A 26,784-nucleotide genomic window follows, 5' to 3' on the forward strand; every position below is an offset into this window, starting at 1 on the left:
TGGGTTAATAATTCTTTATTAGGATTCAGGTTCCAAACAAGGTAGAAAGCAGCGGCATGAGGGGTGCAGGGAGGGGAATGAGGAGGGAACACCAGGCGTGGCTAGCTGGGCCACTGCCAGAGGCCCGATGGGAGCCCTGGGCTGAGGGTGGGGAGGGGAGCTGGGGCCAGCCTACGGGCGCGGACAGGGGTCAGCGGATGGTGTATCGTACATAGGGGACCTCGACGTCCTCGCCGCTCTCGTCGTTGCAGCACAGCTCAAGCACCAGCGCCCGCACATGGCGGCCCAGCTTTCGCTTCGACACACGGCTTACTATCTCTGTCATCCTGGGGGGCAGGGGAGCAGAGGGTCAGGGAGGCAAAAAGCGAGGGAGGAGGGTGGGGAGGCGGGGACAGAGGGGAAGGGCAGTGAACTGGGGTGCAACAGCTGCAAGTGGAACCGCCCCCCCAACTCACGGCTGATCCAACCGTTCCTTGAGCTTGGCGGCTGGCATGAAGAAGGAGTAGAGCATGGACACACCCTGGGACAGCATGGTGATCTCCAATTTATGCTCTGTCTGGAGGAGGGGGAAGGGAGACAGCAGTGTCATGGGGGTGGACGGCCCAGCAAGCCTTGCCTGCATACTCTGCCTGCAGGTGGAATGAGAGTGAGGGAGGGGCCTCACCTTAAAGTAGTCCAGGAACTGTTTGAGCGTCATCTCCTCACCGTTAGGCTGCAGCCCCTGGACCTCAAAGCGATCCCACAACGTCCACTCCTGGTTATAGTACTGCGGGACAAGGACTGGGCTGATGGGCTGCAGGCCACCACAGGGTCTGGCCCCGTCAGTCCTGTCCTCGCCGTCCCCCCACCCCCCCCATCGCTCAGGCTAACATGCTTAGTCAGACTGCAAGCCTCCTTTGTCAAAAACATGCGGCTTCTGTTGCACCCTGAGCACTGATGCCCTTTGGTGACCGACAACCAACATGGCCTAGTCACTGGGAGCCTGCTCTGTTTTCATCTCCTATCTCCAATCCTCTCTCTCACTCTGCTCGAACAAGTTATTCTTCCTAAACATGCCAGGCATGCTCCTACCTTGGGACCCCTGGAAAGACTCATCCCTCTGCCTGGAATGCACTCCCCTCCAGGAGCCTGTGTGGTTTGCCTCCTCCCATTCTCCAAATCTGGGCTCATAGATCATCTCTTCAGCAGGGCCTTTCCTGACCATCCCACGTTTATAAGGCCCCAACCCATCCTCTTGCCACCTGGTACTCAAGTCCTCCTTACCGTGGTCTTTTTTGGAGGTTCTAAGATCATTTATCATGTTATTTATAGAATCTAGTGCACAAATGAACAATCCTAGCCCTTACAAGAATACCTGGCACACAGGTGCTCAGTAAATATTTGAAATGAATTAACAAATGAAGCAAGTGAAAGTATTTATCATAATAAGCACCCAATAAATGTCAGTTGCTATCATTATGTTATTAATAATCTCTTAGGGTACAATTAGAAGATACCATCTTTTCTAAGGGCTTCCACAGGCAGATTCAGTGCTTAGCACAGAATAGGTTAAATGAATAAACGAATAACGTGTGCACAAAGGGAGTAGGTGCACGCTCACAGAAACCCTCACATGGTGACAGGCTATGAAAGCAAACCAAAGCCAGCTCTACAGAGAAACATCGCACTCAAACCCATCAGCCCCGATGCAGGCCCTCACCTGGTGACGGGGTGCCGCAAGGGGTTCGGAGAAGGCAAAGAAGGGCAGGGCCAAGTTGAGGAAACCATTCTTGTAGGAGTCAAGCTGTCGGTGCCCGTGCACCACTTTATACAACTCCAGACACACAAGGCCAACCACAGCTGCTGTGGTCGTGGCAATGGCTGGGATGATCTTCCCTGCAATCAGCTTGCTCTGTGAGGCAGGAAGGATCAAGACATGTGATAGTTAAGATAGAGGAGGCACAGAGCCTACAGAGAACGAATGGAACGTGGAGAACTCAAGCCTGGGGGAGGGGTGCAGTGTGAGGCTGGGTGTGGGTGTGGAATCAGGTCCAGACTCCCCTCACCTTGTGCCGGTCCGCAGGGGGAATGTCATAGTTCTCTGCCCGGAGATTGGATGCCGCCACAATGAAATCCATATGGAAATTGCTGTCATCATCCTTTTATGAGTAGGGGAGGGAGAAGGGGAAGGGCGGGGAGATGGCGAGAGGATCAGAGTTGGAGGAGGAAAAGGATTCCTGGCCCCTGGGGACACAAGTATCCTCCACTACAGTTACCTGCTGGGTTCTCTGAGATCACAAAGGCAAGGCTGGGAATGTCTATACATACGTTCAGGGCCATGTGGCAGGCCCATGATGCAATCCCGGTAGAGGCCTGGGGCTGCCTCCAGATCCCCACAAACCTGTTCTGTCTGGGCCATCCCCCTACCCACCCAGGGCCCCCATCCAGCACCTTCTCAAAGTCGATGGGATACATCTTGAATCCAGGGAGCTTTTCTGGACTGGGCAGTGTGGCCTTGAGCTCCTCGAGACGGCTGTCATCTGCAGGAAGAAAGGGACACCACTGACCCTTTAGATCCCAGGCCAGTGTCTGAGGTGGAGACAGGAGCTGGGGCGGGGGCGGGGTCTGGGAGGGCAAAAGATGTTCAGGTAGAGAAGACCTGAAAAAGAAAGCTATCCTGGGAGAGAGGAGGCGCAAGGCGGAGAGATAGAGCAGGACAAGAGAGCACAAACCTGAAGGAGACAGAATGGGGGCAGGTATATTGAGAGAGCGAGCTCTCCAGAGATACAAAGGAGGACATCACGAGGAAGTGGACATGGACAGATCCAGATGGGAGAGCTGTAAATCTTGGGGAGAATGTTATAGAAAGAGGTGGGGAGACATGGAAAATATGGCTTTGGGGGGGCAACAGGGGTATGAAAAAAATATACAGAGAGGATATTGGGGGGAACACACAGACGCAGAGATAGAGGAAAGAAATGGGGAAGGGGAAAAAGGAAGAGATGAGAATGGGGCATGAGACATGTAGATGTATTTCATACACATTTAATATGTATCATTTACACACGTTTCACACATACCTTACGTACATTACACAGATCTCACATATGGTTAGGCAGCTATACGCATGTATATACATATGTATGCAAGGAGAAAAATGGAAATAAAGGGATGAAGTGAAGAAAAATGTGGAAGGAAAGATGGGAAGAAACATATGGAGAGGAACATGAGGGGGTAAAGACTTGGGAAGGGAGATGGGGAGATAACAGGAGAAGGGAGAAGATCGATGGAGAGGAAATGGGGAGCATGGAAGGGGCAGGGGGAGCCACAGAGCTGCAGATGCGGTATCTAGGCCATGGACAGGGAGAGGTAGGAAGGGCAAGACAAATCAAATCCATAGGCTGGGGGTCAGCAAACTACGGCCCTGAGCCAAAGTCAGCCCACCACCTGCTCTATCAATAAAATTTTTCTGGAAAACAGCCACACACGTTCATTTACACATTGTATATGGCTGCTTTTGTACTTCAACCGTGACAGGTGATTGACCGCAGACACTCTATGGCCTGAAAAGCCTGAGGGTCACTATTTGGGCCCTCACCTAATATGCATCATGAGCTGAAAGAAAGAGATGGAGAGAAATGGGAAGTTGCAGAGGGAGATGGGTAGGGAATGCCAAGGAAAGAAAACATGGAGGGCAGTATTAGGGTGAAGAGGCGTACAGGGGCCAGATGTCAAGGGAGAGAGACCACTGGTGGAGATCACAGATCCCAGAGAAACATAAACAAAAGAAACAGAGAGAAGTTCTTTTTTGCAAGGCAAATACACACAGAAGACCAAAGAGTGGGAGAGAAGGAGTGAGGGAGACAATTTGTCCCAACCGACCAACCTTCTCCACACTTTGGAAGAAGGGAGGCTCAAAGGAAGGTGTGGGGAAGTCTCGGGCCTGGGGTGGCAGAGCAGAGCCAGGGGCAGAGAACTGGTGGGGAAGCTGGCCTGGGAAGCCGACTGGCCAAACACCCTCACCAACTGAGGCATTGGCGCTCTGCAGCTCCTGGTCAGAGACGTGGATCTTGACGCCAGACTTGGGGGTAAACTCGGGGACCTGCACAGACCGTAGGAGTGTGGCCACAGCAGCTCGGTCCTGAGAGCCCGTCAGCCCATAGGTCTGGGCAAACAGGTTGGCGGCAGCCATCACGTAGTCCAGATGCAGGGGCTGGGGGAAGGCAGGGCCCAGAAGGGTGAGGACATCGGCTCTCTCCTGACGCGTCTCGGCCTCCTTCCCTCTCACCCACCCTCCGCCTGACCCAAAGACATCCCAGGGAAGAGACTTACATTGTTGACATCAAAGGTGAGTGGGTGTGGACAGCGTTTGGGCCCGGACCAGAATGGAGCTCCCGAGCTTGTGAGCTGAAGGAAAAGAGCAAAGAGATTTCTGAGGGGCAGGGCTTGAGAGCAGAGGCCCCTCTAACAAGCCGAACTCCTAGCTGGGTACATGCAGGGTTCCTGGAGTCAGTCATGAAAGACCCAGACTGTAGGGTCCTGTAGATGAATGTTCCGACGCCAGGCTGAACCAGGGGCCTCGCTGAGCAGACAACTACCAATTCCTGGGCCCTTGCTTCGTGCAAGACATGCAGCCACCTCACAAACTCTGACGGACTGCCAGGCACTGTACTAACTTCCTATCAGTAAGTACCAGTAAATCCTCACAAAACCCCGTGAGGTAGACTGCTATTCTGTCTACTTTGCATGTGGAAGACCAAAGTGCAGAGGAAGCTATGTGACTTGCCCCAGTGCAAATGGAGCCGGGAGGCGAACCCATGCACATTCCTGTGCCCACGACTACCAAATGACTACCAAATTTCTCCTCTGCAATCAGTATGGCCCTGGGGGTTGAGCTGGACTCAGAGCACGCCATAGGCAAAGGAAACAGGGACAAAAGTCTCTTGCTCGAAGGCAAGGCAACGGGAAAAACAGGTCAGACGTAATCCATCTGTGGAGAGCCCTAGGCCCTGAGGTACCTGAGGCACCTGCTGCAGCCGGCCTCCTGACTGCGAAGAGCATGGGGAGAGCCCGCAGCAGGTTCCTGCGTCGGGAAAAGGCCTCACGCCCAACAGGGCCAGCAGGTGGGCATTACCTGGTCGGGAGGGAAGTTATGCAGCAGCTGCCGGATGTTGTTGGAGTACTGGGTATGCCAGTGGTGGCAGGCCCAGCTCACGCAGTCGGCCCAGGTCTGCGGCCGCTGCAGCACCAGACTGCGCTGTACAGCCTCTAGCACCTCCAGGGGTTGGGTGCCTGCCAGCCGCAGGGTCCGCTCCACAAACTTGGGGTCTCTATTGGGAATTGGAGGAAGTCAGAGGAGCAGGATTACACCTCGGCCCTAGCAGTGGGCTCCAGCACCACTCTACTTCCTCCACGGAAAGCTAGCCCTGACCCCCAGAGGTACGAGACCCCAAGCCTTCCCCAATTCATCTGCCAAGTAAGCAGGCCTGGTGCCGGGCGTCACTGGTGAGGAAAGCAGGCAGGACGCCTTGGCGGGCAGGCTGGGGACAGGCCTAAGGGGCGCTTGGATACTTACGTGAGGTACTGATTCACGTTTTCTGCCGGCTGCTTGAAGAGGCCTTCAAACTCATCCCGCGCCCACTGCAAGACAGAGCAGATGGACGACATGGAGTGGCGGCTGACAACCGGGGACTTGTCATTAGACAGACCATCAGCGAATGCATCCAACTAGAACACCGCTGCTCGGAGAACAGGGAAGCCCTCTGCCACTGCTCCCCAACCTTCCCCACTCCCCCACCCTCCGGCACCTCAATTTAAAAACCAATTAACTTGATCTGGGCAATGGTTACACTAGCGTATGTGTGAAAAAAAATTATTATTTAGGATCTGTGTGCCTTACTAGAGATATATCTCAATTAAAACTTTTTAGTTATATTTTACCATAACTGAAAAAAAAATTCAGACCAAATCAGAAACAGCCGCCACCATACAGGCTCTGGGCTGAGCAGGAAATAAGACAGATGCTCTGCACTATGCAAATTCCTAAGGACAGTAAATGCATTCACTAGTACCTGAGTCTGGGTTCAATGCCCAGCTCTGCTACCTAGTATCTAGTTTGAGGACTTCAGAAACACGCGGCAACACTTACCTTTGCACCCTCCTTTCTAAAACAGATACTTGTAACAGTAATAGCTACTGGGCGAGGTTGAAAAAAAAGAAGCAAGCAACTACTAAGTTCCGGAGTTTCCTAAACCTGCTCCAGATACATAGTAAAGACTAAGTGCTTTCCACACCAAGAGGCCGACATTGCTCTCAGCCCCATTTCAGAGGAGTCAGGCACAGAGAGCTGTCTGTGTCCAGTCACACACAACCCCATGAGATCACAATGGGGACACAAATATCAACATGCCCACTCTCGAACTCCAGGTAGAAGGGAAAGTGGCCAAGGAAACTGGTTCTTCCCTATTTGGTTCTCACTCCCACACTCCTAACTAAACATCTGGAAATCTGTTCCCAAAGACTACCAGGTCCATTCTCATAGCACAAGAGTTCTCTTCGGGTACCCCTCAGGTTCTGGTTCATGGCCCTGGTGCCAGACACCTAGGTGTGTTCACTTTGTAAAAAGTCAGCCTGATGATGAGAGCTCTGGGCTGTGCGCACACGCATCACAAAAACAAGATCATCCTGAGAAACTAGCTGTTGAAGCCACTCAGAGCAATACCTGGGGACACCTGAAGAGGAGCATTAAAGACCTAGGTAACTGCAGGAGGCAGTAAGAAACAACCATTAATTTCGCTCAGCACAAAAGCAGGGTTTTGATTAGAGAGCAGCAGTTCTCACCTGGGAGCGATGCTGCCCCCACCCTGGAGAGGGGAGGGGGCTACCTGGCAACATCTGGAGACATTCCCAATTGCTACAACTATAGGAGAATGCTAGTGGCATCCTGTGGGTGGAAGCCAGGGATGCTGCTAAGCGCTGGCTGGTGCAGAGGACGCCACCCACCACCGACAAAGAAATATCTGGCCCCAAGTGCCAATAATGTCAAGGTCGTCGAGAGACCCTGTTATGCAGAACACATGTCCCTTGCAGAGCATATTCATGTAAGGACTGAGGTGCCGTGGTATCTGTGATACGTTTCAGTAGAAAAGGAAAAATACAGCAATCTAAGAAAATGTGTCAAAAACTTGAACTATTAAATCTGCATGAGGAATGCTATTTAAGTATTCATCATACCACTCTCTGTGTATCTCTGTGTATCTACATGTTGACAACTTCTCAAAATAAAAGAAAATGAATGTATCACTCTAGAGACCCAGGCTGCTGGATGGGAAGTGAGAGAGGAAGGTTTGTTTCAAGAGAAAGCACGTCTTGAGCTTAGGCTGGTGATACTGAGGGGGCCTAGCGGCCAAGAAGGAGCCTGCTCCCTCCCCTCTCCCCCCACAGCTGATTACCTGCAGGGTGTGCTCAATGGCGTTGGGGAAGTTCTTCAGGGTGCAGATGGGGATGGACTTCTCAGGCGGATCCTGGCTAGAGCTGTAGGACTCTGTCAGGAAGGGGATCACCACCTGCACGTTGCCCTTGGTGCCCAGTGTGCCAGACTCCAGCAGCGGCTTACGGTAGTACACACAGCGGCGGTCCATGTACATGCCTACGGGGAGGGGTGGGGGGTGGGAGACCGTGTGTGTGTGTGTGTGTGTGTGTGTGTGTCTCTGTCAAAAAAAAATCAATAGAGGATAGCAAAACAAGACAGCGGACCCACATACACACGCATGCGTGCACGCGCATACTGCCTCTGCCCCGACCTCCTCGCCCGCCTCCAAACTCACGTGCATCCACATTGTCGAGGGCATTGGCCACACCATCCAGGTTTTGGAAGAAATCATCGTCATAGATGCGCTCTGTGTCAGGGCCCACACGGTTCTGGTGGCTTGTCACCCGGATGTGTGGATTCATCTGACGCACAGCTGCAGCAGCCGTGTCAGACTTTAACTTCTAGGGGGACAAGGCCAGGATGGGAACATGGGGCTCAGTTATTCGTGTATTCACCCAACAAACCTGTATACAACCGTCCTCCTAAACATGGACTACTTAGTTTAGAAAGAACTAGGGCTCTAAGTTCAGAAGGCTCCTTGATTTAGGAGACAGTTGCCGACAGCACCACATGGCCAAAGCTGTGACAGAGGTAGCAGGGGCTCAGTGGAAAGGGAAGCAGTGAACAAATGCAGATCTGAGGCAAGAGGCCAGTCACTCTTGTTTCTATGCCTACCCAACATGTCTGTTCTTTCAGATAACAGAACTCAGGGGTGGAATCCATCCTCTCAAACAAAACAGGATCCTGCCAAAGCCCAGGTCAGGTCACATCCCTCCTCTGCTCAAAACCCTCCCCTACCTCCCCACCCCCTCCACAGAAGGGTAAAGGAGTTGGCCCCTATTTCCCCTAGCTCACCTCCTATCTCTCTCCCCACCATCAGGATCCTGGCCTGGAGTGCTCTGGGGGGTGGGGGGTGCTCTACACCCTTCCACCCTCCAGGCCTGTAGAACTGAGCCCTTCCCTAACACCTACCATCAAACCTGCCAACCCATCCTCTGGGTGTGTCTGACTTCCCTTTGCTTGGGTACTTATCAACGTTAAACCCCAAACCTCACCCTTACACTGTGTAGATTGCTTCCGGTCTGCCCTTGCTCCCTTAGAACCTTTATTTCCTTGCTGTATCCCAGGTGCCGAGCACAGTGCCTAGGCCAATGGCTACCTGGTGACAAAGTCTATGAACATAAAGGAGAACAGATCCTGGGCAGGCACACATGGCACTGTCTGCCATGGAAGGCTTTGCAGCTCAAGCTGTGTACAGCCCAGTGTCCACGTGGCAGGGAAGAGTGAACCTAGCACAAGTGTTCTCCTAGGAAGGCCTGTGGGCAAGGCTGGCTCTTGGTTGGCAACTGGGAACCTGGATTTGGGGAGGGTTTTCCCCATGCCTTACCTGATAAGGGTGGCTCACTGTGCCTAGACTGCTTATGCAAAGTGTGGTTTCTGCTGAACAACTGATTTCCTTCTGGAAGGCTGGAATTTAGGTATGTACATATAGCCTATAGTACAAGCCCTGGGCACTGAGTCGCTAATGAGCATCCCTGGTTGACAACATTTCATGTGTGTTCTCACAACTCGCTACTAGGGGAGTTAAGTGCATCCTGTGCGACTCCACTAGGAGTCTCGGAAGCCTGTGCCTCGTCTCCCCCAGACTTCTCCCAGGGTGCCTTTCCCCTTTGCTGATTTTGCTCTGTATCCTTCTGCTGGAAGAAATCATAGCCATCAATACAGCTAAAAGCTGAGTACTAAGTCCTCCTAGTCAATCATCGAACCTGGGGGTGGTCTAGGGGACCCCCAACACACTGTCCCAACCAGCACAGATAAGAGATCAAGGAAAAAGAATAAAAAAAAAGAAAAGAGATGAAAAATTGCAGATCCAACGCAAGGATAGTCAAGAAATGTTTACTGAATGATGCAGTGATGCAGAGAAGCTGAGAGAAAGAGTTTAAGAAAAAGGCCTCCCTCCTTTCCAGAAAATATGGAAACAAGAGACAGGAGGAAAACCAGAGGACAAAATCCCACCCCCTCCCACCCCACTCACCGTGACGTCCCAGGGTCGGAATAGAAACTGCCGGTTCAGATTTGATTTCTCAATAGTGTCCATGTCTGTAACAACAATTTCTCCGCCCTCCCCACAGCCCAGCCCAATCATGGCAAAGTTCTTGAGCAGCTCACAGCCAATGGCTCCTGCACCCACCTAGGAAGCAGTAGAGAAGAGAGACAGAGACTGGCTGGGATAACACAGGTAAGTGTGATGGTACGCATGACTCCTCACTCCCCACCACCCCCGAAGACCGCAGGGGAGGTGAAGTGGGGTTAGTGCCACTTCCTCAAGTTCCAGAACTACAAGAAATAACCCAGAGCTACCTGAGGGAAGACAGTGGCAAAAGGCCCACAACAGAGGTACCAGAACCAGAAGACCAGAAGACTCTCCCTTGGGAGGCTGGAGACTCAAGAATAGGTGGCCAGAGGCCTGGGAGGTACAGGTAGAGGGCATCTAAGGGAATCAAAGGGAAACACTCACTAGGAAGTACTTCTGCTTGCCCAACTTCTCCTGTAGGTCGGAGCCAAACACGGCCACCTGCCCATCGTAACGGTTCTGGCGCTGAGGAGTGCAAAGGGAGGAGGGTCAGAGGGGGCCTCGCCAGAAATGCCCCCAATGGCATCTTCCTTGTGGGCCCTACTCGCATACCGGGTGGCACTTGTCCTCTGTGAGGGCCTCTTTGTCCTCAGGGAGACACTCCAGGGCATCGAAGTAAAGCCATTGCATGATGGGCATAAACTTCCCAGAGCAGGCCTGGGGATTGCAGAGGAGAGAGGAAGCAGTCAGGGGGTAACTGGGGCAGATGGACAGTAAGTGATGGGAGTCAGAGAAGTGCCTGGCCCACACCCCCGACCCTGAGCTTCTCCACCCACGCTGACCTTCATGACCTCCTGGGCAGCCAGGCCCCCAATGAAAGCGTTTACGGGCGCCAGATCCCCAGCAGCCACATAGGCCAGCTTCCGGATGAGATCCTCATCCAGGTTGTCCTGTTGCACCGCTCGCGGGGCTCGTGTATTCACCGCCCGGGCTAAGGTCACCAGCTCTGTTGCATCCTCCTGGTGGGGCAGAAGAAACCAAGAGGGCAACTGTCAGGCCTCTGTGGGAAGAGGGATGAGGAGAGGCAAAGAGGAGGGAGAGTAGACAGGCACAGTGGGCCTTCGGTGCCAAGGTCACCTGCCCTGGCTGGCCCACCCACTCACCCACCTCATTGCGGGGCCGAGGGGGCCGGCCATGCTGAGCACAGAACTGGTGTAGGGCCTGGAAGCCAATGTGCAGCTGGGCAGGTCGGGAATACTTGGCAAAGTCCGTCATCACAAAGTCAGGCTCTGCCAGTGAGGCCAGCAAGGATTTCTGTGGGGGGCAGGGCATCAGAGCCTAGAAATGCCCAGAACCACCCCCACCCTCTACTATCCACCACACTCACAAAGCTGATCTTCTTAGGTACTTTGACCTGACTGACAATGCCTCCACGGATGTAATCAGAGAAGTTAGAGGTGTCACAGATGCTAAAGGTGTAAGGACCTATATAGATAGGAAAAAGGTCAGGCTACCCACTCTCCCTAAAGCCCACAATACCCTCAAGATAAGGGAAAAAAAAATCCATGGATTTTCAGGGAGCCCAGTCATCAGGGGCCAAGACCCCACGCCAGGTTCTACTCGGACATCAGAAACCATCTCCACTCTGCCCAAGACCCAGGCTCTGAACCCATGAGACCCTCTGCTCTTGGATCCAAGTCTACACTAGAAGACATTCTCTGCTCCCTGTTCACATCAGCTCAGAAAAGAATGGATCCTCTGATCTGCTCTGTTCACACGCCAGAGACCTTTTCCCTATCAGCACAGACGCCAGAGACTTACTCTACAAACAGCTCAAACTCAAGACAGCACCTCCACCCCAGGCCCACCAGCTCTGGCTAGACCCCGACGGGGGGTGAGGGGGGTAGGTCTGTCTCTGGTTCATCTCAGACATGCAGCATGTGTCTGTCTCCCCCCACTCTGAGGCCAGGATCATATCCTCTCACCCAATTCCTCCACAGCCCTAGCTTACCCAAGACTTTGATCTCCATGGGCTGACTTCCATTGAGTTCAACCATGCCCTGTACTTCTGAAAAGGAGACAAAGTCGCCATTCTCAAACCCATGTCGGGCCTCATCCAGGCAGGTGACCACACCGGGGTTGTCCTGGTTAAAGGAGAAGTGAGCCTCAGAGGCAGGTTCGGGGTACCAGGAGCAGACGGAAGGCCTGCTGCTGCCCATCCACCTGCCCAGAGCCCTGAGGCTGGTCTCCTCACCTTGGTGACCATAGAAACCATAGCACTGAGAGGCTGCTCCCCATTGGAATCTGTGAGGATCATTTCCTCTCCAAAGTCACAAAAGAGCTGCCTGTAAAGGGAGGCAACAGGGCTGATGCCCCAGAGTCCCATGCTCCCGGGGACCCGCGTGTCCCTCGAGATGCAGCGAATACTTGCTGAGCAAATTCTGCCCATCACTGCTGGGAATCACACAGCGCTCATGTCACATGGGGAGAGAAGGACACACAGAATCCAAACCCCGAGTGGCTGAGGGGCAGGGCCGTGAGAGCTCAGGGGTCTCGGCCCGGGCCCAGCAGGGGTCAGGAAACCAGGGTGGGGGCACTCACCCAAATAGGCCCCGCGTGTCTGCCACCACCAGCTTGATGCCACGGTTGTGACAGAACTCACCGACCCGCAGCTGGTCCTCCAGGGGGGTGTTGGTGAGGACCACCACCTGTGGAGAGGTGGAGGCTCAGGGCATAGGCCCGGCACCGGACCAAAGGGGAGAGAATAATGGAGGAAGGTTCGTGCCAGGAACTCGAACTATCTCCCCTGGCTCAGTAGAGACTTTCACAAAGGACCTACCGTGTAGCAGATTCAGCCAGGGTGAAACCCAGAGGAAAGAGAAAGGCCAATCCCTCCATCAGGGCAGGCAAAGCAGCCGGCTGGGTAATGAGGCAGCCAGGAGCAGAGCGTGGAGCACAGCTGACTCATTTACGCACCAACGCCCACCACAGCCTGCCTACAACCCTTCCTCTCCCGGTGAGACACAGAAGTCACCCTCCCTCAGCAGCCCAAGTCTGAGCTCACTCCTACCACACCCACTTGCTCCCAATTCTCCAGACAATGCCTGCTGAAACACGTGACTTGGGATTTTGCTTTCTGCCTGAACGCCCTCCCTCCCTCCCTCCCCTGCCCTCCCCACCTGGAGGAACTCCTACAACTACCTCAGATTCCGAGGCAGGATGCCCCAGGGCAGAATCTCAGCTCCCACAACTCCTCTTTCCAGCTCCTCAGAATTTTTATTTAACAAATAACCAGATAGCCCTTATCATGTGCCAGCTGCTATTCTAAGCACTTAGCCCTCACAAAAACTCTAAGAAGTAGGTATTACTATGGGTTCCAAGTACACAAGAAAGAAAAAAAATGAAACAGAGGAGATCGAGTGACCTCAACTGGAGACCCGCACTAGGAAGTGTGACTCCAGCACGTGCCGATGACCACCAGGCTCTGTGGGTCTGCCCATCCACACCCCCGCCCCCAGAAAAGGCAGGTCCAGGGCCTGAATCCCACCTGCATCCCCAACATGAAACCTGGCACAGAGGCCAGCCCATTTACCAGAGAACTAATGAGTAAAGACAGATTCAGAGAAAACTAGGCAGGAGGGTGGGTGGTACGCCCCCAGGGTACCTGAAAGCCACTAAGGAAGTCCTCAACCAGAGGCCCGGTGTAGGCACTGACAGGCACATAGCTGTTGAGTTCGGCGAGGCGGGGCTGGGAGACCTCAGCCCGGTTTTTACCGATGTCCTCCTCCCGCAGGTAGAACTGCAAAGGGGAGCCAGAGAGGAAGGGAGTGGTGGCAGAGCCCGGGGGACTGGCACCTCCACCAGGGAGAAGGGCTGCCAAGAAGTACCTGGGAGGAGAGGTCAGCCCACTGGGCAGTGCCCTGGTCATGCAGGGTGACAGCCTTGACCCCACCAAGGATGATGTTCTTGGCAATCTCCACGCCCAGGCCCCGTAGGCCAGACACCAGGACGCTGGAGGTCTGGAGCCGCTTCATGGCCTCATGGCCCAACACGTACCTGCCAGGTTGGGGGGCGTTCCGGGTCAAGGTCTGGCCCTCCAGACCCTGTCCTCCCAGTACCCCCTCCGCTGCTTGGTCCAACCAAGGCCCCACTTACAGCTGCCGGGAGTAAAGGCCCTCATCTATGTCTGCTTCACTGCCGTTCTTCGCCATTCCCTAGGCACGGAGAAGAGGAACAGGTTTAGGGAGATACAGAGGAGGGTGTGGACAGATGCTCTGTGATACAGAAGACTCCCACCACCCACCCACCACTCTCACCACCCGGCCTGCCAGGGTCTAGGAAGAAGACATACGTTGGTTGGCACCGAGGGCACTTCGGACAACACGGAGTGGGCAGGGGAACAGTTAGAACCCGGCTTTGGATCAGGCCCGGACACGCGACGTTTCTTGGACAGCGGCGAGCTGGACATCTGGAAGGGAAAAGAAGGGTCAGAGGTGAGCTTGGGGCATGTGAGCATTGCAGTTGGTTAGTGGTGACCGTGGGGCGGGGGGAAGGGAAGACTTAAGGGCTGGTATCTCCATTTTACAGAAGAGGAGGCAGGTACAGAGAGGTGAGGTGACTTGCCCAGGGTCACACAGCTGTCAGAGCTAAGATCTGAACCCAGGTGGTCTGGCTTGCAATCCATGCTGCTGACCACTAGGCCATGCGCCTTTCTCCCCAGCCCAGCATGAGGGAGAGACTCCAGTCCTGCGGGGTGAGAGGAGTGACATGAAGAATGTCCTTGTGGGAAAGTCAGAGGAGGGTGTAGGCTCAGGTCAGACCCTGCCACTCCTTGACAGACCTCATTTAAGCATTAACCTGTGGGCTCAGTTCCCTCACCTGTGCAATAGGGCTGACAGGGCCACTTACCTACCCCACGGAGTTGCCGAAGTGATGAAAGAGAGCCCAGACCACAGAGCCTGGCACAGAGCAGGCAGGCAACCACAAGCAGCCATTCTCCTCCCCCTTAACCCCGGCGACAGGGGCACAGGAGGGAAACGCAGCTTAGACTTCCATCAGGGTGGCATGATGGCAGAAGACACCTTGCCAGAGACCCAGCCCCAGAGGGGCTCAGGGAGGAGAGTTTCCCAAAGCCCACCCCAGCCCTCCCTCCACCTCCGGCCGGAAGGGAAAGGCTCAGGCCAATGAAAGAGGTCAGGGGAGAAACCACACACACACACACACACACACAGGCACACACATCCCGAGCCCTGTCTGCATAAGGAACCCTGAAACAGGTTAACGATGATGGTGGATGAGTATTGATTAGGAATCCTCCCTGGGCCAGATGTCAGACCAAGCACGTTATGAGCCTTGCTTCACTTTGTCCTCACGGCTTCTCCCTGAGATCTGGACTACTACTGTGTCATCCCCCAACTCCCACTGGAGGAAAAAAATTCACTCAGGGACACTTAGTGACTTGACTAAGGTTCCCACAAACACAGTGGCCAGGCCCTGACCAGGATCTGCGGACCCTGAAGCCTAGGCTGCCGCCTAGTGTTAGTCCCATTTCATCCCCTCAACCAGGGTTGAGCACCCTTGCCAGACAAATGAGAAAACCTGAGCTCACGAGATCAAGTTAACCTGCCGAGCATCACACACCGGGTCTCAGAGAGAGAACAATAGAGCCTGCTGTGGCAGAGAAAAATGTATATGTGTGACTGGATCCACATGGCGGAGACAAGAGGACCCACAATCGTTTCCCCTTACCACCAATGATCTCCTAAGCCACTGTCCTCTTACACTGGGCCTTTTCTGACCTGCCCCCCTCCCCAGTCACACTGAGCACACCCAGTGTACCTAAGATTCTATCTCGGCACCGGTCACAGGCCAAGAAAACAGGAGCTCCCTATCATCTACCAAGAGCTCACTGCCTGTCAATCACAGGGTAAAAAGCTTTGTCTAATCCCAACAATGCCCACCGAACGAGATAACCTCATGCCCACATCACAAGTAAGAAAACAAAGGCTCAGTGAACTCAATCACTTGCCCACAGTCATGCAGCTGGTGCGGGCCTGTTTGCCAAATGCCTCCTGGGAGAAGAGAGTCAGGACCAAGGTCAGGACCCAGCCCATGGGGCTAAGGGATGAGGTGTGAGGGAGGAGGACCCAGAAGGCAGGAGGTTGGCTAGGGCCCTGGAGCCAACCAGCCTAAGTACTGGGAATGCAAAGCACTAACCTAAACAAGAAAAAGTTGGTGAATTAGTATGGAGGCAAATCATAATTTTTTCATTTACTGGCTTTATGACCTGGGGAAGGGATCTCATTTACTGAGCCCCATCTTTTCCAAAAGCAGGGACAAACAGAAGCATCCCCAAAGACTTGCTGGGGAGCTTAAAAAAGTCTACTTCTGTGGTCAAAACTCAGAGACTTGAAGACGTAAGTAAGCTCCTCCCTGGACACCTGCAGTGGCCTTCATTACTTTTATTTCTTTGCCTTGTCACTGGTTTGCTCATCTGGGACACACCACCTCCCTTGCTTCCTAAATCAGTGATGATTCAGGGCCAGAGAGATCTTTAATATCTGCACTTTTATCTCCGGATTCCTGTTGCTGCCAGCAAGGGTCTAAGCAGGTTTTGGGTGACTGTTCCAGAAAAGATTTCAACTGCAGAGATTTGGAACAGCCCAGTCTCAAGGCAAGCAGGATGATTCTGGGGCAGTAACCCCAGAGACGAGCTAATAATTCCCCCACCCCCAGTACAAAATCGATACCCTTTCTCCCTCAACATATGATCAGACCCCACTTAGGACGCATATACGATCCATTGTTCAGCAAAGCTGAACTGGGGCTTAGAGAATTTCAGAACTTGCCTGAGGTCTCCAAACTGGTGATTTTGAAGCCTGAGCATTCTCTACCACGCAAACCAGAGAAGAGGGTTTGAGGTAGGAGTCTGGGAGCAGGTTTGAAAGGGGGCAGGCACAGGGTCAGGTTATCAAGATGGAGAAGCTAAGGCACAGGATGCTGAGGCCTGTCAAGCCTCCTGGGAGGGATTAACTGAGAAGTCCCTGGGAACACAAAAGAGAGGAGTCAGGAGGTAGTTGTTCGAGCCCATGGAGGCTCCGAGGGAGATGGAGAAGGGGACAGAAGTCATGGGAGGCATGCCAGGCAGGGACAGGCCAGATTGTTAAGACTCATACCTGAGTCTTTGGAAAGGATCTTTTAGGGAAAGGCCAGGAAATTGCACTAGAGGTCCCCTGAGGCTGCAAGGAGATAGGAGGGCAGTGGCTGGGCCCCATGGAAGCTACACGAGGAACAGGTGGGGGTATTCTGGGACCCAAGGAGGCTGCGGAAAGATGCTGGGGTCCGGGGGGGAGGTATGTTGTCCATCAGAAGGATGCTGGGGCCTTAGGGGTCTCTGCAGATGGGTGCTTCTGGCACAGAAAAACCTTTGATCAAAAATAACAGGGACTTGCAGGGAGAGAGGTGTCTCTGACATTGATGTCAGAGTCCCAGGAGGCTATAAGGTGAATGGTGAGTCCTAGGGTAGGGCTGGGGAGGGATTTCTAATGGAGCACAAAGGCCTGGTGTTGATCTCTGGTACATGCTAGGTACAGCAGCTGCTCTAACAGAGAGGAAACAGGAGGCTGAGCCCAGATAGTTCTAGTCCTAAAAAGTTCAGCAAGCAGATACTGGCTAGATCTCCAAGTAGGTTTGGGTTTCTCTGACCAATTGTGTGGAATCCCACGGATGCTCTGAGTAGATGCTGAGAAGGAGGTTTTCTACTCTGACCGAAGACAACTGGGCCTGTTGGGGGAAGGGACATCTGACAATGATGCTGGGGTCCTATGAACCTAAAATCCTCTAACTGATGCTAGGGACCTTGAAAGACTGAGGACAGATTCTGAGGCCTGATTTATGTGATGTTAAGGGATCTGGGAGCGAAGATGCAACCCTGGTTGGCTTTTGAAGGCAGTGGCTGAGTGAAGGGTGGGGTATGAGGAGAGTCTGATGGAGGGGGCTGGAAGGCAACAGGGTCTGCCAAGGCAGGTGCTGAACAGGGGAATCTGTGATGGAACATCCTGCAGTGAGGACTGTGTGGCCAGGGAGCTGCTGAGGCCCATGAGCGGTAGTCTCCAGAGAGAATACTGCAACTATGAAAAAGGGCATTCCCTAAAAGTAGAGAACGCCTCTAAAAGCAAGAGTCTCTAAAGGTAAACGTTGAATAGAACCTCTGATTAGAAATGCTGGGTCCAGAGGGCTTTTTCATGGAAGATACTAGAGCCAGGTTCAGGTTGGACATGTAGAGAATAGGTCTCTGACATGGAAGCCAGGCCCAAATCGTCTTTCCACAGGGTCTAGTTTCCTTGGAGGCTCTGAGAGCAGATAATGCCTGTGTGAGCTGGGGGAGGAGGGAGAGCTATCTGAAGGAAGCTGCTAGATTAGACTTACAGAAATGAAGGCCCTCCCCCGGGGTCTAGCCCCTCTTGGAAGCTGTGAGAGCAAATACTGAAGGACTAGGAGGGTCTGAAAGAAGATTCTGGGGTAGGGCTTTCATGGCACATTCGTCCGGGGCTTCGCCCAGGAATGTCAATCCCATTAAGTCTCTGTTAGCGACTGAGACACATTCTGACTTGCGATACAAGGTTCAGGTCAGAGTCCCGGTCCCTGACTAGGGATACTGGGCCTGAGTCTCTAAGACCAGATCCTGGCGGGGTAGGGGTGGTCTGACCCCAAGGTCAGATTTCCGAGCCCGAGGGCTGGTCCAGGATGGGAAATGTGGACCCCGCCCCAAGACCTGTCCCCCTCCCCACAGATCCCTAGCATCCGAGTCACCACCGCCCATCCCGACATCGGCCTGGCCCAGCGCCGACCCAAGCTCCTCCAATGCTTCCCGAAACCCCTGCCCCGGCCAAGGCGCTGAGAAAGGCCGTTTGTTACCAATGCCGGTTCCCCGGGTCGCGCCGCCGCCAACTCCTCTAGGAGCCGAAGCCAAGCCCGGCCGCCACCCTCCTCCTTCTCCTCCTCCTCCTCCTCCCCGCCGCCTGGGCCGCCTAGAATCGCCGCCGCCTGGGCCGCCTTCTCCTCCCCCGGCCGTAGTGGTAGTTCTCGACCCTGCCACCTCCTTCACCTCCGCCGCCGACACAAGATGGCGGCCGGAGAGCCCGAGGCCGGAACAAAACCTTGAGCCCCACCCCCCAGGAACCCGGATGCAGGCAGGCCGCGCCCATTCATGAATCATGTATAAATGGTCCCTGCCCGCTGTGACCCATTCGAAGAGGAAGAGCTCCACCTGGTGGCGAAAGTGGTAGCAACTAAGAAGACAGGTTAAAAAAAAAAACCAAAACACAAAAACCATAGATGCCACGCCCCACGGAACGTGAATAATGAATACATTGTTGCAGCCAGGTTGCCAAGATAACTAAGAAAGGACCTCAAAAGCCCACATTTCCTGATCATGAATTATGCATGAGGCCGGGTGGTTGGTGGACTAACTCCGTGCAAGCAAAAAGCCCATGTTAAAACATGGAGCCACGCCCCTTTCATGAATAATTGATGAATCTCACAGCAGCCCGGAAGCCAAGGAGACCAAGGCCACATCTTATCATGAATAATGCATGAAGCCCGGTGGGCTGGAACAAAAGGTAGAGGCCCGCCTACTGCCGCATCTATTACCCTGTAAGCAGGGAAAAAGGGTAGGGAAAACACACTCCCCCAGCTCATAAATAATGAATGATGATGCTGCGGCAGCTCAACCTGGAAACTCAGAGAAGCCAAGAAAGGTCCCACCTAGTTACTTATGAATTATGTATGAAGCTGGATGGACAGAAACACTCAAGACAACCCTGCCCAGCTAGCAGGGATTATAGTACTCCAGCCAAGGAACACAGCCACGCCTTCCTGTTCATGAATAATGAAAGACGATGCTGCAGGACCACAGGGAAAACCCAGGGGAAGTGTAGCCGCCTTCTCCCCACCCCTGACTAACATCAGGGCTGCCTTGGCCCAACCGAATTTAGACTAACATGCCTTTGGCAGGTGCTTCAGTTTCCACAACTGTAAAATGGGGATAGTAATACAAGCCATTTACCTCATAAAGGCAAAGTGTGCTATTATGAAAATCAGAGAATATGGATCGTGGTGTGAGCTAGCAGTGCTGACACAGGGCGCTGTTAAATTTAAGTATTCTATATGAATATAAAAGAACTATGTAGATATATATTTATATTAATATAAAATTAGTTATGGCTGAGGGTATACTCAGGTCACTACAGAAACTCCCAGCTTGGGGCATTATTTAAAAAACAATGTCTTGACCAGGCAATGAAATCTTACACAGCACTAAAGAGAGAGAAAAAAAAAAGAAAGAAAAAAACAATGTCTTGAGACAACCAACTGCCCAGAAGGACAATGGAAAACAGAATGCTAAGGTCACCAATGTCCTCTGAATAGATAGGACAAAAGGACCAGGCCACCAGAGATACAACTGTATGCCAAAGCCTCAGGTACACAATAAGCACTCAACACACTTCTCTCAAATAACAACAGATCATATTAACAGATCGCATATGATGGTGATGTGTCCTTTCCAGGCATTGTGCCACTGATCTCAGGAGTGCAGAGCAGAAAATCAGTTCCTTCCCGGCCTTCAGGTCTTAGCTCAAAGGTGACCTCCTTAGAGAGTTCCTGAACCCTCACAAAAATCATTTCCACCCACCAATGACTAGCTGTGTGACCTAGGGCCAGACACTTCACTTCTCCTGTTTCCCCAACCATAAAATGATAACAATAGTAACCTACCTTGTGATCAGAGTTTAAATGAGTAAATGGGCAGAAAGGGCTTAGAACAGTGCCAGACACAAGTACTATATGACTAACAGTAGTAGTAGTACATGCCATAAAGTGGTGGCGGCAGAGGGGGACATTGTGGCATTTGATTAAGCCTACGGACTCTGGAACTAGATTGACTGGGTATGAATCCTGGCTCAGCCACTCACTGACTGTGACTAACTTTAGGCAAATTACTTAGCCTCCCGGTGTCCCAGTTTCCTCACCTATAAAATGGGATAATAATAACCTACCTCCTAGGATTGTTGTGGGGATTAAATGGGCTAATAAAGTGTGAAATGAATGTAAACTCATCTGATTATCATTATGCCCATACCCATTTTCAGGCTCACAGAAAGATTTGCCAAAGATTACACAGCTGGCAAGGATCGATGGGATTTGGATCTAGAACCTGTGTTGATAACCTGGAATTACCAGGCCATAAGGAATGAACAGTGTAGAAGGCCTCCTCCCTTCGCTAGAGTTAAGGGTTACTTAAATCCTGGAACCCGTAGGGGAAAGCTAACAGCAGGTCATGCAGATGAAACCGTAAAAGCTACGCCCCTCATGAATTATGCACAATTACGCCCCTAGAAAAGCCACAGAAAACTCGGGGCTCTACTCACCTTTCCGATTAATCAATGAGATCTAGTTTGCCCGGCGGACTGCAGAACGCCCCTTCAGCACATCCCTCGAGCACGCTGACCCGCCCCCTCGTGAATAATTCACAAGCCGATACTTCCCCCCCCCCCCCCGACCAGGTGCGAAAGAGGCAAAAATGGGCTTCCTCAACAGCCACACCTCCTCATGAATAATGAAAAAAGCCGCGGGCAACGAAGGCCCGGTAGCACGCTGTCCCCTCGGGAAGAGCCTAGCACATTGGGTTCCAGCGTGCCTTCCACAGCCTGGCCTGGAGGGGGTGGGGGGCCCCCTCTCTCTAAAAACGTGTGGTCTCCGACCTGTCCAGTCGCCTCGCCCCGACTACCGAAGGGCGGGGAGGGGGCGACCGCATCATAGAACCAGAGGTCACAAAGGCCATGGATACGTCCACCATGCCACGTCGGTCCCGAACGTTACCACTGTCACAGGACCTGTCCTGAAACAAGCTCTCCCCAAATTTCACCTTGATTTCAGGAACCTCAAACTTCGCCTCTCCCTTTGGGGAGTACCCCCCAAATCCTGCCTCATGGACAGAGAACTCATACACGGACCTTACAGGTCTCCTCAAACACCCCCCAAAACCCTGTCTCCGAGGGGTGTAAAGCCTGCCTCCGAAGGGTATATAAATCCTGCCTCCCAGTGATACTCCCTAAAACAGACTCTAAATCCCGTCCCGGTGTCCCCAAATGCCACTTCCTAAGGGACCCATCAAAAGCAGCCACCCCGGGCCCAGAACTCCAAATGTGCCCATTAGGGGATCCCCCAAATTGAGCCCCCTCCCCCAAATGCTGTCTAGGGTTTGGGGGCACCGTGCTCCAGCTCACCCCCTGCGCCGGGCGGAAGCCTCGCCTTCCTGCTGGAGATGAGCCGAAGCCACGGGGCAACGGAAGAGCACACCACCTCCGTCGTACCAGAGCCAGAGTTTGCGCGGAGCTCGGAAGCGCGGGGCCTTGAAGGGCCCCCGGTTGGGGATGTACCACAGACGTTTAGCTAGAGGGGCGCCCTCCCCTGCTGCCGCGCCGTCGGCGCCCGTGTCAGACCCAGACACCCCTACAGGTTGTGGTACGTCCCGAGAGCGCAAGGCATGCTGGGGGTGGTAGTCCAGTCTGGCCAGTGCCTGGTGCACGTGGTGGGCTACAGCGCCAAGAGTATGGGAAAATGTGAACCTGGGCTGTGGAATTCCTGGAGCTGTGCTCTGGGGGATGGGAAAAGAGAGTGGAACGTGGGGTACCTCCAGATGTAAAGGCACACCCATCCTACAGATGGGAAGGCTGAGGCTCAGATGGCCAAAGGAGTTCATTCGTTTGACATTTATGAAGTTCAAGCTGTGGGCTAGGCGCGCTAGGGACTCTTTCCTTGTCCTTAAGGAGCAGACATTCCAGCGAGAGAGATAGACCATAAATACAGCAAATGAGTAAAAATCATAGTTTTGCATATAAATACTTATTATGATAGATACATGTGACTGTATAATATAAATTATATGTAATAAAATATACATATAAATACATAGTTGATGGGCGCCTGGGTGGCTCAGTGGGTTAAGCCGCTGCCTTCGGCTCAGGTCATGATCTCAGGGTCCTGGGATCGAGTCCCGCATCGGGCTCTCTGCTCAGCAGGGAGCCTGCTTCCTCCTCTCTCTCTCTGCCTGCCTCTCTGCCTACTTGTAATCTCTCTCTGTCAAATAAATAAATAAAATCTTTAAAATAAATAAATAAATAAATAAATACATAGTTGACATGATAGCTAGTATCCATATGTAACTAATTTACATCTGTATATAATAAATGTCTTAAATACATTGTGTGTATTCTATATTCATAGGTGAATATATAATTAAAGATATATGTAAATACGTGTAGTATATATGTATGTAAAAACTGTCAGTGCTATGGAGAGAAACAGAACGAGATAAGGGGAAATCTGTGGGGTCGGGTTGCATTTTTCGAGTGATCAAAGAAGGCCTTGTTGAGAAGGTGATGTTCGAGCAAATGCGTCTCACAGAAAATATCTTTATCACATTATCCCAAATTCTATACCTCATATCCTGTCAACAACCTCCAAATTTATTCATTTGAAAAGGATTTCTTAGGGCACCTGGGTGGCTCAGTGGGTTAAAGCCTCCGCCTTCGGCTCAGGTCACGATCCCAGGGTCCTGGGATCGAGCCCCACATCGGGCTATCTGCTCAGCGGCAGGCCTGCTTCCTCCTCTCTCTCTGCCTACCTCTCTGCCTGCTTGTGATCTCTGTCTGTCAAATAAATAAATAAAATCTTTTTTTTTTAAAGATTTTATTTATTTATTTGACAGAGAGAGATCACAAGTAAGCAGAGAGGCAGGCAGAGAAAGAGGAGGAAGCAGGCTCCCTGCTGAGCAGAGAGGCCGATGCGGGACTCGATCCCAGCATCCTGAGATCATGACCTGAGCCGAAGGCAGTGGCTTAACCCACTGAGCCACCCAGGCGCCCCAATAAATAAAATATTTTTAAAAAATAAATAAATAAATAAAAGAAAAGGATTTCTTTTTTTTTTTTTTTTAAAGATTTTATTTATTTATTTGAGAGAGAGAGAGAGACAGTGAGAGAGAGCACGAGCGAGGAGAAGGTCAGAGAGGGAAGCAGACTCCCCATGGAGCTGGGAGCCTGATGCGGGACTCGATCCCGGGACTCCAGGATCACGCCCTGAGCCGAAGGCAGTCGTCCAACCAACTGAGCCACCCAGGCGTCCCCAAGAAAAGGATTTCTTGAGTGCCTACTAAGTGCAGAGCACTGGGAACACAGCAGAGAACCTATGAAGGAGACTGCCCTTGCAATAGTCAAGAACACTCTTCCATCAGGTCTTTTCCTTCTTACTCATCTTTTGCCTCACCTCAGAGAGACCTCCCCAGATAATCCCTGTGAGGTAGTCAGGGACCGCCTCTCTGAGGAAGCAGCATGTGAAAAGTGAGGAAGCAGGCCATGTATCACATGGGGGAAGGAATTCCGAACAGAGGCATCATCAGGTGCACGGCCTTGGGAGTTTGGGAGTGTGAGTCCCAGTCTGAGGAAGAGGGCGGAAGTCTGTGTAGTCAAGAGAGGAGTGAGGACGGGAGAACACTGGTGATGACATCTGAGGCCATGTCAAGGAGGGTGTTATAAGCCAGGCTGAGATGTTTGGGTTTTGTTCTAAGATCCGTGGGGAGCCGTGGAAGGATTTTAAGCAGAGGTGCCACCTGATAGAAATTCCATTTTAGCGTAAACAAGCTGGCTGCTCTGTGTGGAGAGAGAACAAACTGTAAGGGGAAAGATGGGAGCCGAGAAACCAGCAGAAGGGCCACTGTAAGAGGCCAGAAGTGACGAGAGAGGATCAGACTGAGATGGTAAAAGTGGAAGGGGCGAGGAGAGATTTGATTTCGGGTTGATTTTGAAGGTAGAGATGCCAGGATTTGCCAAGGGGTCATGATAGAGGACATGAAAAGTAAGGAGGAGTTCTGGCTGACCCCCAGGTTATTAGCCTGAGCAGCTGGAAGGATGGAGTTGTCATCAACGGACAGCGGAAATACTCCATTAGGAACCAGGTGTGGGGCAAGGTCAGGTGTTTGTTTTCAGATGTGTTATATTTGAGATGCACGCTAGACATCCAGGTTGTGGTTTGTGTTGGTTGAGTGAAGAGTTGGGGACTAGGTGTGAAATTCAGGGGATGGAGGGAGGTCTGCAGCTGGAGATATGGATTTGGGGACCATCAGAGGGGACAGCTGAAGCCATAGGTGTGGCCGAGTTCTCTGAAGAATCGATTACCCTCAAATGGATCAGAGGGAGTCATTGAGTCAGGATTTGGACTTTCCTAAGTGAGAAGGAGAGCACTGCAGTTGGAGGGAATAGCTTGGGCAGAAGCCCGCGGAGGTGAGAAAGCAGGAAAAAGAGAGGGAGGGGGAGGTGGGGGTGAGAGAGAGTTGTACCATTTAGCTTTGCCCCCAGCCGCGGATGAGAATGTCCTGTGAACTCTGTGGGAGTGAGCTTGGGCATCTTTTCATAGCTTTAAAGGTATTTATGGTTCTTGTTTTTGGGGGGAATTTTCTGTTTGCGTCCTCTGTTCATTTCTATTGGGTTGCTGTACTTCTCATGGATTTTTAGGAACTCTTTATATATTAGCCTTTTTTGGTTTTGTTTTTGTCTTTTCTTTCTAGCCTTTTTTTTTTTTTTTTGGTGGAATGTGTTTTTATTTATACTTCCAAGAACTGGTATATGTGAAGCCCTGTTTTAGGCATTTAGGGACATAGTGGTGAGCAAGGCAAGACGAAAGTCTCTTCCCTTATGGAGCTTTGGTTCTGGTGAAGAAGAAAATACAGAAAAGGGAAAAATAGAGAGGATGTTAGAATCTGAGAACTGTTATGGAGAAAAGTAATGCAAGGAGTGGGGCATAGGGAGTATGGTGGGGGAGGGTTTGGAATTTTAAATAGGGTAGGCAGGGCAGTCCTCATTAAGGAGGTGACATTTGAACTTTCAAATGGCCTGTCTCCTTCAGTCTGGAACAGTTCTTCAGTCTTCCCTTGACCTTCATGACCTTGGCGCTTTTGAAGATGAGAAGCCAGGAATTTTGTAGCATGTCCCTTGGTTTGGTCCTGTCTGATGCTTCCTTGTGGTTAGATTCAGGTTCTGTATTTGGGATGGGACTATCACAGAAGTGTCGCTGACTCCTCATTTCATTCTATCAGATGGCTCATGATTTTAATATTGATCATGTTCGCTGTGTTCCCTTCATTAAGCTGGTATCTGCAGGTCTATCTACTGTAAAGATACTTTCCCTCCCTTTGGAATTAACTAACATGTATTTCATAGGGAGATACTTTGAATCTATGTGAATATCCTGTTCCTCAACAAAGTGTGACTGACTGCTAGTGTAACAACTAGTTTTAGCATTCATAAATTTTCTAACTCCATCACTGTTGACCATTGTTAGTATTATTCGTTAACATTCTACTGTAAAGAAAATATTTCCCTTCTTCTCCAATTATTTACTCTTTCACCCATTTATTTATAGGTATGGATTCATGGTGTCTAGAGCTTATCAACTGCTTTTTCTGTGTTTCAGATTATGTTTCGCTTACTTTGGGTCTATTAAGGTAGTGAACTACATTTATAGCCTTTTCTGATGTTGACCCAACTTTACGTTCCTGGGATAAACCCTGTTTGATTCAAACATGTTTGTTAAATATATTATTCGATTCATTTAGCTAAGATTTTGTTAAGGATTTTTACAACTACAGATATAAGTGAAATGGGTTTGAAATTTTCTTGTATTATCTCACCTGCTTCAGGGATAGAGATTACACTAGCTTCATAAAACAGACCTCTTTTACTCTTCTTCCAGTACCTGGAACAACTTCTATAAGAGAGCAGTTAACTATTCCTTGGGAGTTGGGTAAAACACACTTAACAAAAACCATTTAGGCCCCTGCCCTTTTTTTGGTGGGGAGAGGAAAGCTTTTGACTACTGTTTCAATTTATTACTTTTTGCTCTATTCGACTAATCTGTTTCTTCATGGCATGGTTTTGGCATTTTATATTATTCTAGGAATGTATTCATTTCAGCTAGATTTTCAGACATATGTTCGTTATTTTTAAAAGTTCAGTTACATCTGTAGTAAATTCCCCTTTTTAATTTTGTATTTGGGGTGTTTGCATTTTCGAGTTTCTTTAAT

General features: G+C 51.5%; 1 protein-coding gene across 3 annotated transcripts; it reads right to left on the reverse strand.

Annotated features, from left to right (window-relative positions):
* On the reverse strand, nt 1-22,027 carry UBA1 (ubiquitin like modifier activating enzyme 1). 3 transcript variants are annotated; one of them, XM_044235744.1, is made up of 27 exons: nt 18,561-18,759; nt 14,268-14,390; nt 13,996-14,112; nt 13,800-13,858; nt 13,532-13,700; nt 13,309-13,443; nt 12,246-12,352; nt 11,899-11,989; nt 11,656-11,788; nt 11,032-11,129; nt 10,812-10,958; nt 10,487-10,663; nt 10,257-10,361; nt 10,089-10,169; nt 9,606-9,761; nt 7,806-7,971; nt 7,431-7,627; nt 5,555-5,619; nt 5,114-5,309; nt 4,312-4,386; nt 4,003-4,192; nt 2,431-2,519; nt 2,046-2,138; nt 1,700-1,891; nt 665-766; nt 456-556; nt 1-326 (listed from the first exon to the last, which is right to left on the reverse strand). In XM_044235744.1, exons 3-27 carry the CDS (start codon nt 14,110-14,112, stop codon nt 191-193), a joined length of 3,177 nt encoding a protein of 1,058 aa, XP_044091679.1. In that variant the 5' UTR covers nt 14,268-14,390; nt 18,561-18,759; the 3' UTR covers nt 1-190. The 3 variants fall into 3 exon arrangements, with proteins under 3 accessions (XP_044091679.1, XP_044091680.1, XP_044091678.1); XM_044235745.1 differs by lacking the exons at nt 14,268-14,390; nt 18,561-18,759 and adding an exon at nt 21,932-22,027; XM_044235743.1 differs by lacking the exon at nt 14,268-14,390.
* Between the last annotated feature and the right edge of the window lie 4,757 nt (nt 22,028-26,784).

This window comes from Neovison vison, chromosome X (assembly GCF_020171115.1).
Source record: "Neovison vison isolate M4711 chromosome X, ASM_NN_V1, whole genome shotgun sequence".
Lineage (NCBI taxonomy): Eukaryota > Metazoa > Chordata > Mammalia > Carnivora > Mustelidae > Neogale > Neogale vison.

Excerpts from the sequence above, each read along its gene's own strand:
- UBA1 (XM_044235745.1), bottom strand. The coding sequence starts at position 14,112 with ATGTCCAGCTCGCCGCTGTCCAAGAAACGTCGCGTGTCCGGGCCTGAT. Across the intron at positions 10,664-10,811 it reads CCCCTCGGCCCCGCAATGAG|GAGGATGCAACAGAGCTGGT; the intron begins GTGGGTGAGTGG and ends CTGCCCCACCAG. Across the intron at positions 4,387-5,113 it reads ATAACTTCCCTCCCGACCAG|CTCACAAGCTCGGGAGCTCC; the intron begins GTAATGCCCACC and ends CTTTTCCTTCAG.